The following is a 17,619-nucleotide window of genomic DNA, read 5'->3' as shown; positions in this document are numbered from 1 at the left end:
AAACTGCCTCCAAGGAGCTCTTAAAAATGCCCTTTGTAGGATTAATGAGCCCATTTTTCCATAGTAAACAAAAAATCTAAAGCAGAAATCTACCCGTGTTTTCATTCTACTACCTATTTTTTTTTTTTTTTTTTTGCCGTACGCGGGCCTCTCACTCTTGTGGCCTCTCCTGTTGCGGAGCACAGGCTCCGGACGCGCAGGCTCAGTGGCTATGGCTCACAGGCCCAGCTGCTCTGCGGCATGTGGGATCTTCCCGGACCAGGGCACGAACCTGCGTCCCCTGCATCGGCAGGCGGACTCTCAACCACTGCACCACCAGGGAAGCCCCATCCTACTACCTATTAATCAATAGTAACTATCAGGGGTTGAAAGCTGACTGTGGCAGGCACTGTTTTGAGTGATTATCTACTTCATCTTGAGTGACGTGGAGGGAATACATCTGCTGTGATCTCCATCCTGCAGAAGGCACAGAGGTTCTACTAGCTGTCTCTATGAATTTGTCTATTTTTGTCTAATTTGTAGGGACCTCATAAAAGTGAAATCGTACAGTGTTTGTCCTGTTGTGACTGGCTTATTTCACTTAGCATAATGTCCTCTGAGTTCATCCACGTTGTAACATGTGTCAGAATTTCCTTCCTTTTCATGGCTAAGTCATATTCCACTGTATGGATATACGACATTTTGCTTATCCATCTACTGTTGGGCATTTGGGTTGTTTCCACTTTTGGGCTATTGGGAGTAATGCTGTTATGAACATGGGTAGGCAAATATCCATTCGAGTCCCTGCTTTTAATTCTTTGGGGTATTTACCTAGGAGTAGAAAGTGTAACCATTTTAAAGTGGACAGTTCAGTGGCATTTAGTGCACTTAGTGTTGTGTAACCATCACCACTACCTAGTTCCAGAAGATTTTAATCACCCCAAATGGAAACCTGTACCCAGGAAACAATTTCTCCCCATCCCATCTCCCCTCCCCTCACGCTCTGGCAGCCACGAATCCACCTTCTATTGCCATGGATTTGCCTGTTCCAGATATTTCATATTACTGGAGTTTCACTATATGTGGCCTTTAGGAGTCTTCTTTTATTTTTATTTTTTATTTTTTTGCATTACGCGGGCCTCTCACCGCTGTGGCCTCTCCCGTTGCGGAGCACAGGCTGCGGACACGCAGGCTCAGCGGCCACGGCTCACCGGCCCAGCTGCTCCGTGGCATGTGGGATCCTCCCGGACCGGGGCACGAACCCGTGTCCCCTGCATCGGCAGGCGGACTCTCAACCACTGCGCCACCAGGGAAGCCCAGGAATCTTCTTTTAAATGCTTGTTATTATGGAAAATTTCAGCATACCAGAAAGTGGCACAAAGTGTTCAATGAGCTGCATGTGCCCATCACACAGATTTGGCCTCCAGTGATCTCCTCCAGACTTGTTAACGGCTGTCTCTTTACCAGGGAAGAAAAACAATACGTGAACCGATTCTGGAAAGAAATCCGCGTGGGAGACTTTGTGCGTCTTCGCTGCAACGAGATCATCCCTGCAGACATCCTACTGCTCTATTCGAGTGACCCCGACGGGCTGTGCCACATCGAGACGGCCAACCTGGATGGAGAGACCAACCTGAAACGGCGCCAGGTGGTCCGAGGCTTCTCCGAGCTCGTAAGTGGCCTGGCGTGTCCAGGGTCCCAGGTACCACGTTCCGTGGTGCTTCCCATGCCGGCCCTCCAGGGCTTCGAGCACCTGCATCCCTTCCATCAGGCCAGGCTGATGGATGAATGTGGGACTGAGGGTCTGAGAGGACCCCAGTCCCCCTGAGTGCATAACCGGCCTGCAGCTATGGGAAACAGGACCCAGTTTTATGACTCTGATTTCCACTGTACACTTCGTAGATTTGGAGTCCCTTTAAAGTCACTAGGAACACTTGGGACTGGCTGACTGTCAGCATTTACCCAGCTGTTGCTCTCATTCTAACAGAGCAGCGTCAGCAGTAATGACCTGACCCCAGCATGTGGCTCAGGAATTTCTCTCCTCAGGGGTGTTTCTGAGTTCAGTGTCCGGTCTTCTGTGACTGAATTCTGCCTTGGAGGAGCATCGACCACAGCTCAGAAATGCTGGCCCTGTGGGGAGCGAGAAGTAGGAAGGGTCCCACCACCTATACCCACCGATAGCCTTGTGGCCGGAAAGTTCAGGCCCTGTCAGGGGTTTCCAACCTCTGTCCCCCTCCAGGTCTGTGCAGAGGATGCAGGGGTGCCAACGCCAGGGGACAGAAAGCAGCATGAGCCCTTGGGGATCAGGTGGTGTCTGGCAGGGCAGTGGGCTAGCCCACACCTTGTTCTCCTGACACTGAGCTGCCTGTCTCTGTCACTCAGGGTCCTTGCCATCAAGGAAGGAAGGTTTAAGAAGAGCCTGAGGCAGTAAGCTCCTGAGTTTCAGGAAGGCAGCCACTGCGGGGGTTGGGTGTCTCTTCCTCTGTCACATAATGGGTGTCAGTGTCACACACTGGGGATTTTCTTCTTCTGTCGTTGGCGCCCTCTCAGTGAGCTCTTACAGGAGAACCAGGCCTTAGAATCAGGACTGGGATGGGTTTGGAGCAGTTGGCTTGTTTTATAGCCTGGGGGTGTCCCTGGGGCACTGTCGGCATTTGACATAGGACATTAGTTGTGCAGGATTGTGGGGGGCGGGCATCCCCGCATCCCTCTATGAGTGTCCGTGCCGTTTACCCTCGGTCACTGGGACAGCCGAAGGCACCTCCTGCACGCTTGCAAAGGGCCAGATGGCGTCCCATACCCAGGGGCTACTGGCGGCCTTGGTGGCAGGACTTTCTGAGCCTGACCCTCGCCCACCTCCCGCGGACGGCCCGGACTTCCTCACCAGTGTCTGGATTGTTCTGCCCTCGCTTCTGTCCACCACGAGGATTTCCTCATTTTCATCTCCTTTTGTGCCAAGAATGTTTTTGTGAGCTGCCTCAAATCTTCCTTGGAACGAGGCAAAGCATACATAAACGTTAAAAATAGTATTTTTTTTAAATGGGATGCTCTTCTCCCAGATCTGGAGAGTTGGTGACAGTGCTTGTTTGGGACCCTTGAGGCCCAGCACTGGCACATTCAGTGCATTCCAGCTTCTGCATTGATTGTGCTCCAGGGTTTGGTAATAAATGTGGGCCAACCTTCCCCTGCCGTTTCCCCCCCGGCCACATGTGCATGTGTCCTGAGGTCGCCTCACCCCAAGGCTTCTCCCCCAGGCCTGCCCCAGTCCCCCAGAACCACTGTTCCCAAGCTCTCTCCAGGGCACAGGCGTGGGGACGAGCCCTGAGGTCAGCAGGGATGGGCTTGGATTGGAGGGAGGTGGTGACCGCACAGGCTCTAGCTCCATCCAGGTGGAGTAGCCAGTGTGCGCAGAGGGTGCCTGTAACATAAACGGATGCATCTGTGTATCTAATGGGCGAAACTTCAGACGCTGTGGAAAATCTGGCAAAAGTGCAGAACCTGAGAGCAGGGTGGATCTGTTTGGGTGGCGGGTGGGGCAAAGCCAGGGGGGTGCATCTCCTTGGTCAGCTCTCGGGAACAACTTTCTTGTTTCCTGTCTTCTAATTTGTTCAGCTGCTGAACCCAGTAATATCTAAAAGCCTCCTCTACCCACTTTTCTCACTGGTGCTTTGTATAAACGTGCTGTTTGTAAGATGGATGTTGAAATTCCAGGATCGCTACAGACACATCCTATTATCCTGCTGCGTAGGGCCCGTGCATGCCTGAGGAGGTCAATGGAGCTGAGCCGTAACTTAGTCAAAATGGCCAAAATTAAGAACCAAAACCATTTTGATTAAAAGAAAGTTTCTTTATCAGCACCCAAATTCTTCAATATGTGTGCACACTCTAGTCCCTCTTATTGGTATGTTTTTTCACTTTGTGTTTTTTTCTCCCTCTTTCCCTAACATCCAAAGGCATTTTTCTGGTACCTGAATTCTTGTTCATACATTATTATTCTGAAATGTATGAACTGCCCCATGGAAAATAAAGATAGGAAGTCTCTGGCTTTTAAAAGCCTGACAATTGGAAAACCAAGGTTTGGCTGTAACATTACAATGCCAGGAACATTTCAGTTCTATGTATTGAAGTGGGGTTTTCACGGGTGGAGTCAGCTGGCGTCTCAGGCAGGTGAAGAGCGGATTCCTGTCCAATGCACAGTAACACAGTGCCATGTTGACGAGGGCTCAGTTGGAAGTGCAGGCCCCTAGGAAAACTCAAATTAGGGGTGATTTGCAAAACTAAGGTGAAGAATATGAGAGGACTTTGACATTCATGCAGGGGCTGGGTGTATCTGTCAGGGTCCAGTGCGGAGGCAGAAACCACAGCTGATTCGGTCAGGGCAAGTTTGATGTAGAGAACCCCTCATGGGGGATTGCACAGTAAAAGTGAAGGGACTCCCCAGAATGCAGAAGAGCTGATAGAGGGAACAGCCAGTGGTCCTGGTGGTAAGATAGCACCCAGGGAAGAGGCCCCCAAGCCTGAGTCTTGTTTTCATGGCCGAGGGCATGGCTGTCCCTCATGGGATGGCAGAAAAGTTACTGAGGGGCGGGCTGTACCAGTGGGTCAGCCCTCACAGGTGCAGGGGAGCCATCCACTGGGAGGTGCTGGGCCTGGGAGCTTGCGAGATGCTGGGACAGGTGCTGCTGGATCCGGGTGCTGGGGATGCCACCCTCCGTGTGGGGCTCCCACCGCTGCTGTGGACGAAGGCCAGGTGGCGGCTCTCTGGACAGCAGCCCCATGGGTCCCAGGCCTGTATATGCGAGGTGTTCAGGAAGGCATGCAGAGAGCAGCAGCCTGGGCTGGGGTCCAAGGCTGAGCCTCAGGGATCTGGTTTCCCTGAGCTGAGAGCTGGGGAGAGCTTGTGCAGGCTGGGTCCTGGAGAACAAATCCACTGACCCTCCACCTGAAGGCCAGCTCCTCCCTCCAGCAGCCTTGGCTGACAAGACAAGAATGTGGCTCCTCTTCCCACCCTCTCCAATTTCCAAAGTCATTTATGAAGTGCTTGTTTGCTTGGGAAAGGATGCTAAGAAAGAGGGAAGTGGTTCACATGCTGTAGGGTCTGGTCATTTAAGGCAGTGGGACCAACACCTAGAGGACCCAGGCCTGCTCACCAGCAGACACTTGACACTGAGCAACAAGAAGAATCCCATTAGGGGATTGGGCTTGGAAAGTGGCCTTCCGAGAGGCCTAGGGAGGCTCCAAGAAAGAGGGCTTAAATTGTATTCTGAAGGCTAGGATGGGAGGGTTTGGGTGCTGGGTAGGTGTTTCAGGCAATGATACAGGTCAGGTGATGTCTCAGAGGTGGAAACAGGATTGTATATAAAGAAGAGAGTTAGACAAATTGTACAGAATTGAGGGGCTGGAAGCACAGCGAGGTGGGGATGCATGGCTTGCCCAGACCCCTGAGTCCAAGGGGACAAGGCCCCCAGACACCTTCGGCCACCCAGCCACCTTGCCTCTGGAGAAGGAAACGTAGATACTGGCACTTCAAAATAAACATTTGATTTAAAAGTTGGGGTCATGGGAGTTCCCTGGCGGTCCAGTGGTTAGGAGTCCGTGCTCTCACTGCCAGGAGCCTGGGTCCAGTCCCTGGTTGGGGAACTGAGATCCCGCAAGCCACACAGCGTGGCCAAAAAAAAAAAAAAAAAAGTTGGGGTGAAATTGGCATTATCCAAGAAATAAGAGGGACCCCAAGGCTGAACACGAGCTGTCACAATAACAACTCACATTTGTTCAGGCTTCCTGGGGGCCAGGCGTTATCATGTCTCTCCCATTCATAGTGGTTCAAACATTTTTTTTTATTTTTATGCAATTTACTTTTACTGAAAATATCTGTTGCAGACATCTTTCCTGTCAGCACGTATATATCTACCACGTTCTTTTTTTTTAATTTTTTTTATTAGTTTCTGCTTTATAACAAAGTGAATCCGTCATACATATACATCCGTTCCCACATCCCTTCCCTCATGCATCTCCCTCCCTCCCACCCTCTCCATCCCACCCCTCCAGGCGGTCACAAAGCACCGAGCTGATCTCCCTGTGCTCTGCGGCTGCTTCCCACTATCTATCTACCTTACGTTGGTTCAAACATTTTTAAATCATATTTTTAAATATAAATTGTGAGGTAATGATGATCTTACCCTTTTATAGATGACAAACAGGGAAGTCAGGAGATTCTGCCAAGGCCCCCCTCCCCCACCCGTCAAATCAGCGGAGAGCCCGAAGCTTCCGGGTCTGGCAGCTCCTGGGTTCGCAGGATGGGGGTTCTCCAGCGCCCCGTCTTTCCTGTTCATTGGGCATCTGTGTTGCTTCATCCCACGCGTTCATTCAGACCTGCAGCCCTGCCCGTGCAGCTGCATGTGTTCAGCCTCTATACGGGGAGAAGTTTCTAGCTCATCTGTAACATTCGCACAGTCATTTCTGCAGACTGAGGAGGTCCTTAGGCTGATAATTTTACATAAAGATCTTTTTTTTTTTTTTTTTACAGAGACTCACTTCTGTGATTTTTCATTCTTTTAACAAATATTTATTGAGCACCTACTATGTTTGTTTGTTTTTTTTTCCTGCGGTACGCGGGCCTCTCACCGTTGAGGCCTCTCCCGTTGCGGAGCACAGGCTCCGGACGCGCAGGCTCAGTGGCCATGGCTCACGGGCCCAGCCGCTCCGCAGCATGCGGGATCCTCCCGGACCGGGACACGAACCCACGTCCCCTGCATCGGCAGGCGGACTCTCAACCACTGCGCCACCAGGGAAGCCCGCACCTACTATGTTTTAAATGCCATTCTAGGCACCCATCAAAACAGGTAAACGTCTTTCCCCTCATGGTGTTGTGTGACGTGTGAATAGGTAAATCGGTCAGAGGTAGACTAGGGATACTGCTGAGGATAAAGCAGAAGCAGGGGCCCTAAGCGTCAGGTGGTGTTGGAGTTTCAGAGGGGGTGGGGCCCTGAGGCCATGTAAGCCACGTCGGTGTCAGGGAGGGGCCGTCTAGGAGGGGACTTAACGTGTGGGTTAATTTCCTGGGAAAAAATGTTCCTCCAGTTTGTCTCTTGGATGGACTTGTGGGATTGTTGCCCCCCCACCCCGCCCGCTACACCCACAGGGCCATCTGCTTCCCACAGTTCGGAGCGGTGATTGTGGGAGCTGCAGGAAGAGCTGAACCCACAAGCCTGCCGAAGCTCGCTCTTCCCAGGCGTGTGTGGGTGTGTGCACACGTGTGTGCATGTGTGCCTGGCGCGTGCTCCCGATGACATTAGTGTGGAAATTTCCTAGGCTGGAAAAAGTCTGAGAAGCACTACTTTAAAAAGATGTACCTAATGTCTAGATTGGCACGGATCCTAAGACAGTGACCTGGCTTTTCCTCCACTTTGCACGTAGATTTTACTAAGTTACCACCAGTATTGGGTGCCAGACTCTCTCAGGCAGTGACAAAGCTCAGAGTTTCCTTTATGAGGGAGAGTCAGTCCTCCCCCAAGTTACTTGACAAAATTCAAGGAGTTTAGAATGACTAAAATTCCAAATATGTAGGAGACACAATTAATATTTTTTTGTTTCTACCTACACATGCTCCCAAAATTATCTCTACCACAGGAAAACTAGGGGTGAAAAGTTGGTTTGTAAGATAGTTCTTACACCAAAGTTTCTTTTTCCTTAAGCTGTTGGAGTATTCAAATTAGCTATATTCTCTGCTGTGGGATTGAAGAAGGAAACCATCTGTCATCTAAGTGGAAAACAAAGACAGCTGGCTGGGTGTGTTAATTGGATTGGTCAATATCAAGCCTTGGCAAAAAGATTCATGGTTTTCTTTTACATAATGAAATATAGTCACTAAGCTCATAATTTATACTGTGAGACATTTTTATTCTCATATTTAACAATCATATACTTTTGTTGAAGGATATAAATAGGTAACAGGAAAGACTATGAGAAAGAATTATTTTGAGAATATAATAACTATATTTGGACTAAAGATTTAATTCTAGCAAGTGTGGATATTCAAAGCAATTCAGTTAGGTAGGTAATATAATTATCTGAGACATACCATGTTTTATAATATCAACTGCATTTACTTCATGGGGAATGTCAATTTGGTTGTATAAGACGTTTTGGTTTCCAATCCAGGTGACTTTGCCATGGATTCTTTGCCTTGAACCTGTGGTCTAGGAAAGCAGTGCTTACAGAGAGTAAAGTACTGTAATCTTAATGAAAACAACTAAATGCCAAGAAGTTGATAATATTAGGCTCCCCTGAAGTATTAATCCTAAAAGATCTTATTACAATATATAGAAACTTTAACATTTGTTTGTGTGCATTTAACTTTGCGGTTTTTTGTTTGGTTGGAAGTGGTTATTTTCTATTCTAGGAAAAAGACAACTAAAGCAATAAGGTTTTTGTTCCATTCATGGCGGTATACAATGTGAAGTTTTATTTTTCTTTGTATTTTCATTGGAAAAAAAAGGAATTTAATCAAATTCCAACTTTTCTAAATGTAGTTAAATTGCATCAGCAATCGCAGAGTTTGAGGCTCTGTGTGTGTGTGTGTGTGTGTGTTTCTGGAGCAGGCATTTCTTACCAATAGAAGGAGCTGGCAATGTGAGATCTGTCCAGTTGGCAGTAAGGTCCTCCTCACAAGTGGGTATGGGTGTGTATGTAGACGTGTGGTTGTGTGCGTGTGTGTTTGCCCACGTGTGAGTGTATTTGTGTGTGGGTATATGCATAGGTATGTGTATGTGTGTGAGAGTGTGTGTGTGCAAGTGTATGTCCCAAAGCATAAAGCAAAAGGAGCTAAGCGTGCCCAGGTTACCACTTTTGACTATCTTTGAGGAGACGATAAAGATTCTTTTCCTGGGCTAAGACACACTGTTCTAGCAGTATATTGATGTGCAGGAGCTCATTCCTGGGGGACCTGGAATTTTCAGTCTGGTTGTTGAGCATCTCCTGTTCACCGCTCGCATTAGGCGATGGTGCCCAGGCAGTCCCGTCTCTGCACAGTGGACTGTGGGGCAGTTTGTTCCTTGATGGGGTGTCATGCCTGGGGCTGTGTCCCTTCCCCTGGTTTTCTGAGCAGAGCCCCCGACAAGAGGAAGGTCCCTGTTCCCACAATATGAGACCAGTTGCCACAGCATTTGATTTTTTTGAGTTATCCTCCTTTTGTTTCTGAATGTTGAGCCTAGTTCCCCATTTTACCAAGAATTACTGGGGAAGTTATATAAAGCTTTCAACCTGCATGTGCTCCTCCAGTGGAAGCCAGTGCTAGGTTCTTGTACTGGTGTGAGTGCTTCTGAGAGTCTGGCCTCCCCACACAACAGGACAAAGCAGGGATCCTTATCCACATCTGCACGGTCATCATGATGTCCTGTGAACCAGTCCTTGTGTTACCTACCAGGGTTCTTGGCCTTCCCCAATCAGTAGAAATTGATCAGAGGCCAGACAAGAAATTCAGGCAAGGCTTTACTGGGGCCCCTGCTACAGCATGGGGGTAGTGAGAACAAGTAACAGTTTCCCTTGCTCACTCCCTGGCGGGGGTGGCGAGCTGGTTCCTTGTATGGGGTGTGTCTAGGGGTCGGGCTGGAGGGGTGGCTTAGGAGGTTTGCCCACCCCTTAGGTGGTGCTGTGTGCAGGGTGCATGCCCAGTACCCTGCTTTTGCTCCTGACCCCCTGCTTTTGCTCCCGGCTCTTCAGCAGTGGCAGTTGGGTGTGTTTTTTGGTCTTTTTGTATCTTGTCCATAATGTGCCCCAACTGTGCATGCATGCAGTTATTTTTAGTCCCTTATAGTTTCTTTGTATTTTGTAGCTCCAGGAGACATTTGTCTAGGTGCAAGCACTGCAGCAAAGGGTCCCAGGTCCCAGGTCCCAGTCTGTCTCACTTGTAAGGGGAAGGGAGCTGTGCTACAGAGCACACTGTTACCTGCTTGGGTGTGGATGAAACTGTGCTCCTGACATCTGAATTGGGTTTTAAACCATATTGAGATACATTCGGGGCTTTTCCAGCAGTGCTGACGAATAATCCATACTGGGGAAGGCACTGGGATTCGACCTAGCAGCCCCGATTGGCATTGTCACCCAGCCGAGGTCAGGCTGAAGTTTGTTGGTTTCCAGTGGAGCCTCTTGCATAACAGATGTGTCAGGGCACCTTCCCCTCCAGCAACCAGAGCCAGTGTGTCATAGCCAGTGACCAGAAATCTTCCCCTCCGATCCAGAGAGGGGACACTGAGGTACATCTGCATGGGTTTTTGTAAGTTTAGAATTAGGCCAAAGCTTCAGAATTGTTCTTTGTTGCACACACACACCTAACCCTAACCCTAACAGAAATATCCACGTGTGAGTCTTGTGTCTTTGAGAAAAAAGGAAAAAAATATTCTCACATACTTGTGACGAGTGACTTTTCAGCACATCTTCCTGCTGTTGGTTAGAAGTGAGCCCTTTCGTTTGGGTGGTAAAGAAGGTTGGCTTCAAAGGACTGCAGATCTAGGTTTGTTTTGGAAGGAACATCAAACGGCTGGTTTGGTCATCCGGCCTTTATCAAGCATTTTGGAGCCTTGACCATCAGGCAGGAAATCTTGTGAGGACAGACTTTGTGAGGTTGACATGAGGACAGACTGAGAGGGGGCGTGTCTCTCTCAGCCCTGGAGACCCTCCTCCAGGGCCGTGTGTGTTGAAACCCTGCTTGGATATTCTGAGTGTTGGTGTGTCAAGGCTAAGGGCGGGCAGGGAAGATGTGCCAGGAGGGTCGGGCTCTGTAGCTCAGGTGGGGCTGTTTGTCCCAAGCACCAGAGATCAGAGGCTCAAGACCACTTGGATTTAACAAGGTGGGGGCCATCTGCCTGTTCTAAGCCATCCTGCACATCGTGCCCCTTGGGGAGATGGGCATCTTTGTGACAGCTGCCTGCCAACCCCCTGTTGACCCTGTTGACAGGAGACCCTAGGGCTGGCACTGTGCAGAACCCGGAACTGGGGGGGGCTCTGTGTTAGTGTTCAGAGAGCTTGTGACCCTTCTGGTGAGAATGAGACTGTCTGCGCCAACCGCCCCCCCTCCACCCCCGCCTTGGGTAGTGGTACCAGCTGACACTCACCCAGCACTCACTGTGTGCCAGGCCTCTCTGAGCCTCGCAGGTCACTGCTTCCTCTGATTCTCTTGAGGGAGGTGCTGGGACACCCATGTCATCCAGGTCCCGTGTGACAGATGAGTCCTGACACACAGAGGGACTCAGCCCCTTGGCCTATCATGGGGCAGAGGGACAGTTGGGACTCAGGGCCACCTCCGGAGAGCCCTAGACCATTGCTGTTGAATATACTGGATGAGGAGGGCCGGGCCGGGCTCATCCACAGCCATGGGTGCGGGGGGCGGTGGGGGGCGGGCAGAGCGTGGCCGTCCTTGGGGTGTCCAGGGTGAGTCTGGGGTCCTGTGGTCGCACTGCCACACCTGGTCTGGCTGGCTTCCTGCCCAGCTTGGAGTGTGTGCTTCTGATTCCACCCCTGTGGCTTGAGAGGCATAGGAAATGTTTGCTTTATTCTAAGCAGAAGAAGCCATTTGTTCCACTGATTATACCTTTCACAAAAAAAGTCCACAATTAAAGGCGTCGAGCTGCTGTGGCAGGAGCAGGTGGCCAGGACACCGCTTCCTTCTACTACCCGCCCCACAGCTCAGGAGACCCCTCTGACCCTCCCCTCCCCTTGGTCATGGTCACTCCTCCCCAATGGCTGTCACGGTCCAGTCATTTCCCGGCCACCCCAGCCCAGCACTTGGAGTTACTGCTCCCCCGACCCTCCCTGAGTGCAGAGAGCTGGTCCCTGTCCTGTAGCTTCTGCAGTGCCAGGCCTGGGACCCCAACTGGGAGGCAGCCCCTCATGAGGTGTCACCTCAGCTGGGGACACCCAAGGCCCTTGTCCCAGATACGTGACTCTGAAAGGTCCCTTCATGGAGAGCATCTCCCCTCCCCTCCACAGAGCTCTTCAGAACTGTGAAAGCTGCTGGCAGCTAGCCTGGGGCAGTGGTCTCCACAGCTGACATTTGCTGGCACTTAACCACTAAACAGTGCTTTCTAGTATGGTTGACCTAAACCTGCCCTGGGGGGGTACATGGGACCCTCTGGGCTGGGCCCCCCAGTGCTCTGCCTACCTTGGTGTGGGGTGGGCAGGCACTGGACTGTTCGGAGCTCCCCAGGGTTTCCCCAGGGCTGAGGACAACTGCCCTGAGATAAGAACAGTTGCCTTCCTGTTTTACAAGTAAGGTGGCCCAGGTCCAGAGAGATAAGCGGGCTCGCCCCAGTCCTGCAGCTACAAAGCAGGCATCCTGGCTGCACTGCCCATTCCTGCAGCGCCCCTCCAGCTCCTGCACTCACCCTGCAGGGGTGCTTGAGTCCATCCTGCCTAGGACAACACCTGACTTGGCTCCTCCTTGCACCTTCCCAGTGTGTGCACGCAGCGTCTTCCCCCTGCAGTTGGCCCTGAGCACTGCTGCAGTGGCTGCTAGAGTCATGTCCAAATGGCAGCTCTCCCCTTGGCACTCTGGCTCAGAAGCATGCGGTGGAGGCAGGCACTTTAGAGCATTGTGGTAAAGTTAAGGGACAAGTCCCTAGGCCAGAACGGGCAGAAAAGAAATTGATTACTGTCCAAATATCTGACTACAAGTGCGCTGTGGAGCAGAACAGCCCAGTCTAAAGAAACTGCTGATGCCAAGAAGCCGGGGCAGAATGCGTGATATGTGTTTGTCTATATATGTCTCTCTCTCTCTATATATATACACACATAGATGTAGTAGATAGGGATGTACATGCACACATGTATCTTAAGTGGGTTCCACTTAAGAGTTGATTAGTGGGTGGATTCCATTGGTTTGAAGTGTTGGCAAAACCCTGGCTAGGTTGTTTCTGGAGCCTTTGGGCTGTGCTTCTCACCGAGCTGTGGTCCTCGTCCCTGGCGTCACTCCAGGACGCCTGGATGAGCACAGGGTTCTGGGGCTGGAGAGAAGGCTCCATCTCTGATGGGGGCTGGGGTGCCCCAGCTGGTTAGCTGGGATGATGAGGGACCCTCGAGCTGTGGGCAGATGAGATGACCACCTGGACCTCTGGCACGTCCCCATGTAGGCTGCTGCTCTCAGACAGCAGGGACAGGAAGCAGTTGCCCCTGGGCGGTGTGGCCATGTGAGCACCTGGGTCACTTCCCACAGCAGTGCTGCACTTGGGCTTTTATTTTGTTTTTTTGTGGTACACGGGCCTCTCACTGTTGTGGCCTCTCCCGTTGCGGAGCACAGGCTCCGGACGCGCAGGCTCAGCAGCCATGGCTCACGGGCCCAGCCGCTCCGCAGCATGTGGGATCTTCCCGGACCGGTGCACGAACCCGTGTCCCCTGCATCGGCAGGCGGACTCTCAACCACTGCGCCACCAGGGAAGCCCCTGCACTTGGGCTTTTAAATGAGCATGACAGCCGTCACCGTTAGGGGTCTGGCCAAGATGTGGAGGGAAAACTGAGCCCTTGCCGTCTTTGCTCTCTGCCCTCCTTGAGAAGGGCAGCCCAGGGTGGGGGGTGGGGAGTACTGCCCCCTCCCCGCCTCACAGGGTGGTGGGATCCAGGTGCTGATGAGGAAACGGGAGGACAGGGAGGCTCGGAAAGGCTCCTTCATTGTTCACAGGCTTAGCGCTTTGTGTGCTGGGCACTGTGATTAAAACAGAAAACATCCCTTCCTTTAAGGAGCTGCGGGTTAAGTGATCTGAGCTGTTGACTAGAGCAGAGCCGGATGCAAACTGAAGCCTGCCTGAAGCAGCAGGGCGGGGCTCGGCCAGCCTCCTGGCTCCCCGGCCACCCCCCAACCCTGCCCTCACTCCCGAAGGGTGGGTGATGCCTGGGCGTGTGGTTGCTCTGTGTGTGTCAGCCCTGCCTGCCCCGTTCCCTCCAAGACTTTCTAAGAAAAACCCAATTATAGTTGAGGCTGGCAGAGCTGGCGAGGCTGATTTGAGGCTGCAGCCCCTCAGTCCACACAGAGTAGAAATAAAGCTGACCTTCCATGGCCTGTGAAGTGGCATGTGGCTGGCTTCCTTCCCAGCTTCCCAGTCCACCTCGGTGGTGGCTGGCTCTTCTCACCCCTTCTTCCTGACTCAGAGGAAACCCCTGTTTTAGGAGGGGCCACAGTCCCTGACAGGCCTGGGGAGGAAGTCGCTGGTAGACAGTTTGGGGTCTGAGAAGGAGGCCCCGGGCAGGCTTGGTCACAGTGAACAAGATGGGGGCCGCGGAGAGCACTGTGGAGAGCAGGGTTCTGCACCTGCTGGCTTGCGACCCGAGAGGGTCATATGACCTCTCAGGCTTCAGTTTCAACATCTGCGAGATGGGAGCAGTGTCAGAGGTCCTCCTCTGCCGGCAGGCCAGAGCTCAGCAGGGGTGTCTCTGCCCCTGCCCCTGCCCCCATGGCTGTCCTCAAAGGAAAGGTGGGAGCGGCCCCTGTGGACCTCTCTGTGCAGAAGAGCCTGATAATAAACACAGCAGTGGGAGGCATTGCCCTGAGCTCAGTGAGTCCAGAGTGGCTGGAGAGAGCTGGAGAGTTGGGTGCTAGTGGGGAGTTGTGCGGGGTTCTGGGGAGGAGGAGGCTGCAGCATGGAGTACCGGCCTGTGGGTGTGGGACTCCGGGTCTGCAGCTTTAACCTGCCTCCCTGGTGCAAGAACATGGGAGCAGGTAGGACACAACCAGCACCCTGGGGAGCTGCTCCTTGACCCACTCGCAGGGCAGGGCTACATGCTTCTAAGGGAAAGTCCTGGTTTTTAGAGGGAATCCTTTTGTCACATATTGCAGCTGTTGGCATGTATTCCACAGAGGAAGGGAGGATGCTGGCTTGATGTGCCGGGGACTGTTAGATCTCTACCCACAGCCCAGGAGCTCAGCAGACGTGACGCCCCCCGGTGCAGGGCCGACATCATTACCAGGGTCCATGGACCTGCCGGGGCTCTCTGGAGGTGCTTCACCTCAAACCGTAGGATGGTTGTAAAGGCCAGGCTTCAAAGGGAAAATAATTGAGAAGGAAGCCTTCGTTTATGTCCACAAGGCTCCTCACAAGCGTTCACCAGACACACTGCAGAGTTATCCTCTGCAGTTGGCAGGCTGGAGCCGGGAGCTCTTGGCACCCTTGAATTCAAAGGCAGGACCCATATGATTTCTGGTATCACAGATGGGGCGTCCTTGGCGATGACCCTTGTGTCTCAGCTACCGGAAGTTAAGGATGGCTGAGATCACCAGATGGGGCATCCTTGGTCCTGGAAGCCCACACTGCACCATGGGTCTTAGACTGAAAAACTATTTGTGCGTAATTCCTTGTGTTCTTGGGTCCTTGTCCAGAGGTTGGTGGGTAGAGCAGCAGCATTGCCCTCACCTGGGGCTGGTGAGAAATGCAGAGTCCCAGGCCCGCACAGCCCCACAGAGGCAGGATCTCATTTTGGTAAGATCATTGTGGGATTCATGTCTGAGAAGTCAAGCGGTGCTGATTCACACCTGGACATACTTAGTTTTCTGTATTTCCTCTGTTTTCCAGACACAAGTAGGATAATAATCAGTTTCTCTGTTCTTCTTGCCTTCTTGATGGAAGCAGATATTTCAGTAATTCACTAATTAAAACACTTCCTTTTTTTTTTTTTAAAGTCACAAACATAGATCACCTTCTACAAAAGATGTGCCTTTGAACACCTCTGGATAAAACAAAATTGAATGATATTCTCCCCTAGAAGTAATTTCAGGGATGCTTTATTTGCACCACTAGGTTAGTCCGTGGGACAGGAGCAGTGCTTCCTGTGGTGAGTACTGGTACAGCAGGTTCTGGGCCCTGGACTTCATGGACCTGGCAGCCTCTTCCTTCGGTGTTCCCAAGCTAGGGCCACTGTCACCTGGTGTCCTAGGGAAGTCGCTCTGCCCAGCTGAGTGCCACTGCGCGTTAAGGCTACTCCGATTCTCACGCTGGCTCTCCTGCACGCCTGCCCTCCTCCATTTCGCAGGACTCCTGCTGCCACCACTTCCAAGGGGACACTCTTTCTAACACACCAGTGCTTTGGAATGCTGTCCCCAGTGTGCCCCAGGCCTCCTTGCTTGGTGTCCTGGGTCCTCCCCCAGGTGTGCCTACAGCCTTTGGGGCTTCCTCTGGCTCCTGGAGTCTGGCTTCCTTTCAGGCTCTGCCTGTGGATGAAATTTCAGATATCACACCCATCCTCTGAGGCCTCCAGAAGTATTGCAACACAAGACTAAGATATATAACAAGCGTTCTTGGCTTTTAAAGTTTAAAATGTACGGACAAACCACAGACACATGGCACACCTCTGTGACCGACATGAGTGCACACGTGTCTGTGTGTGTGCGTACGTGCACGCAGATAGATACACAGAGACCTGCAGTCTTCCTGTTATGGGGTGCCTGCCCTGAGAATCAGGATTTTTACCAGCTAGGTCAGCTGAATCTGAAAGGAGCGACCTTTGGCAGAGATCCCCAAGGGTGGAACTGCTTACAGAAACTGTGTTCTTCCCAACCCCTGCCTGTTTCATACTTATTGCTCTCAGGGCCATGAGACTGTTTTGGGAAGATGCCTTACTTAGGTCTCTGGGAGTCCTCAGAAAGGGTGACAGACCCTAAAAGGTTGTGGTGCATTGTATTAGGGTTCTCCAGAGAAACAGAACCAATAGGAGAGATGAAGATAGATAGATAGATAGATAGATAGATAGATAGATAGATAGATAGATAGGATATAGTCTCTCTGTCTCTTTATATATCTGTTTCTATGTCCATATCTCTATATTTGAATCAATAGCTATAGAAGTCTCTCTCTTTATATATATGTACATATATATGTGTGTGTGTATAATGTTTCTTTAGAGGAATATAGAGATATATAGATATTTCTATATATGGGAATCTATGTACATATAGAGAGATTTATTATGGAAGCTGGCTTACAGGATTACAGAGACAGAAGTCCCATGATCTGCCATCTGCAAACTGACAGGGAGGACCAGGGAAGCGGATGTGTAGTTCAGTCTGAATCTGAAGGCTTGAGAACCCGGGGAACCTAGGGTATGAATCCCAGTCCAAGGGCAGGAGAGAGTGAGGTGAGCTGTCCCAGCTCAACAGTGAGGCAGGAAAAAGGGCAAATTCCTCCTTCCTCCACCTGTTGTTCTGTTCAGGCCCTCAGTGGATTGGAGGATGCCTACCCACTTTGGGGAGGGCATCTGCTTTACCAGGTCCCCTGATGCAAATGCTCATCTTGTCCAGAAACACACAGACACACCCAGAAACAATGTCTGATCTGGGCACCTCGTGGTCAGTCAAATCGGCACATAAAATTAACCACCACCTGTGTTTACTTGGTATCTTGTGGGGTTTTCCTTGGAGAGAGTATGAACAGTCAAAAGGCAGAGGGAGGCAGTTCTGGAACTTCTGCTTTGGCCGTGACCACCCTTTGAGCGTGGACTCTTCTGCTTCTGACCTTGACTTATGGCTTGGGTGGGAGGACGCCATCCCAGGGTCTCACAAGAGAGCAGGAGAACTGGGAGGGGATAGAGTTGTGGTGAACAGGTTCAGGAGTCAGTGAGGCTGGGCAGGGGTTGGGGCGGGGAGGAGGCCGCCATAACATGGCC

The 17,619-nt window shown here is 51.4% G+C and overlaps 1 protein-coding gene across 5 annotated transcripts in view; it reads left to right on the top strand.

Annotated features, from left to right (window-relative positions):
• ATP10A (ATPase phospholipid transporting 10A (putative)) overlaps positions 1-17,619 on the top strand; it is a 181,802-nt gene that overhangs the window by 71,741 nt on the left and 92,442 nt on the right. For all 5 annotated transcript variants that reach the window (XR_014015259.1, XM_081227118.1, XM_081227120.1 and 2 more), the window contains exon 2: positions 1,447-1,651. Coding sequence is in view for 4 of the 5 variants with exons in the window: in XM_081227118.1 (XP_081083244.1) it covers positions 1,447-1,651 (205 nt within the window). In the remaining variant the exon portion in view is untranslated. The remainder of the gene's footprint in view (positions 1-1,446; positions 1,652-17,619) is intronic.

Source organism: Mesoplodon bidens (genome assembly GCF_964165515.1).
Source record: "Mesoplodon bidens genome assembly, chromosome: 3".
Lineage (NCBI taxonomy): Eukaryota > Metazoa > Chordata > Mammalia > Artiodactyla > Ziphiidae > Mesoplodon > Mesoplodon bidens.
Note: the sequence above shows the minus strand (reverse complement) of the source record. Positions and strands in the feature narration are given on the sequence as shown.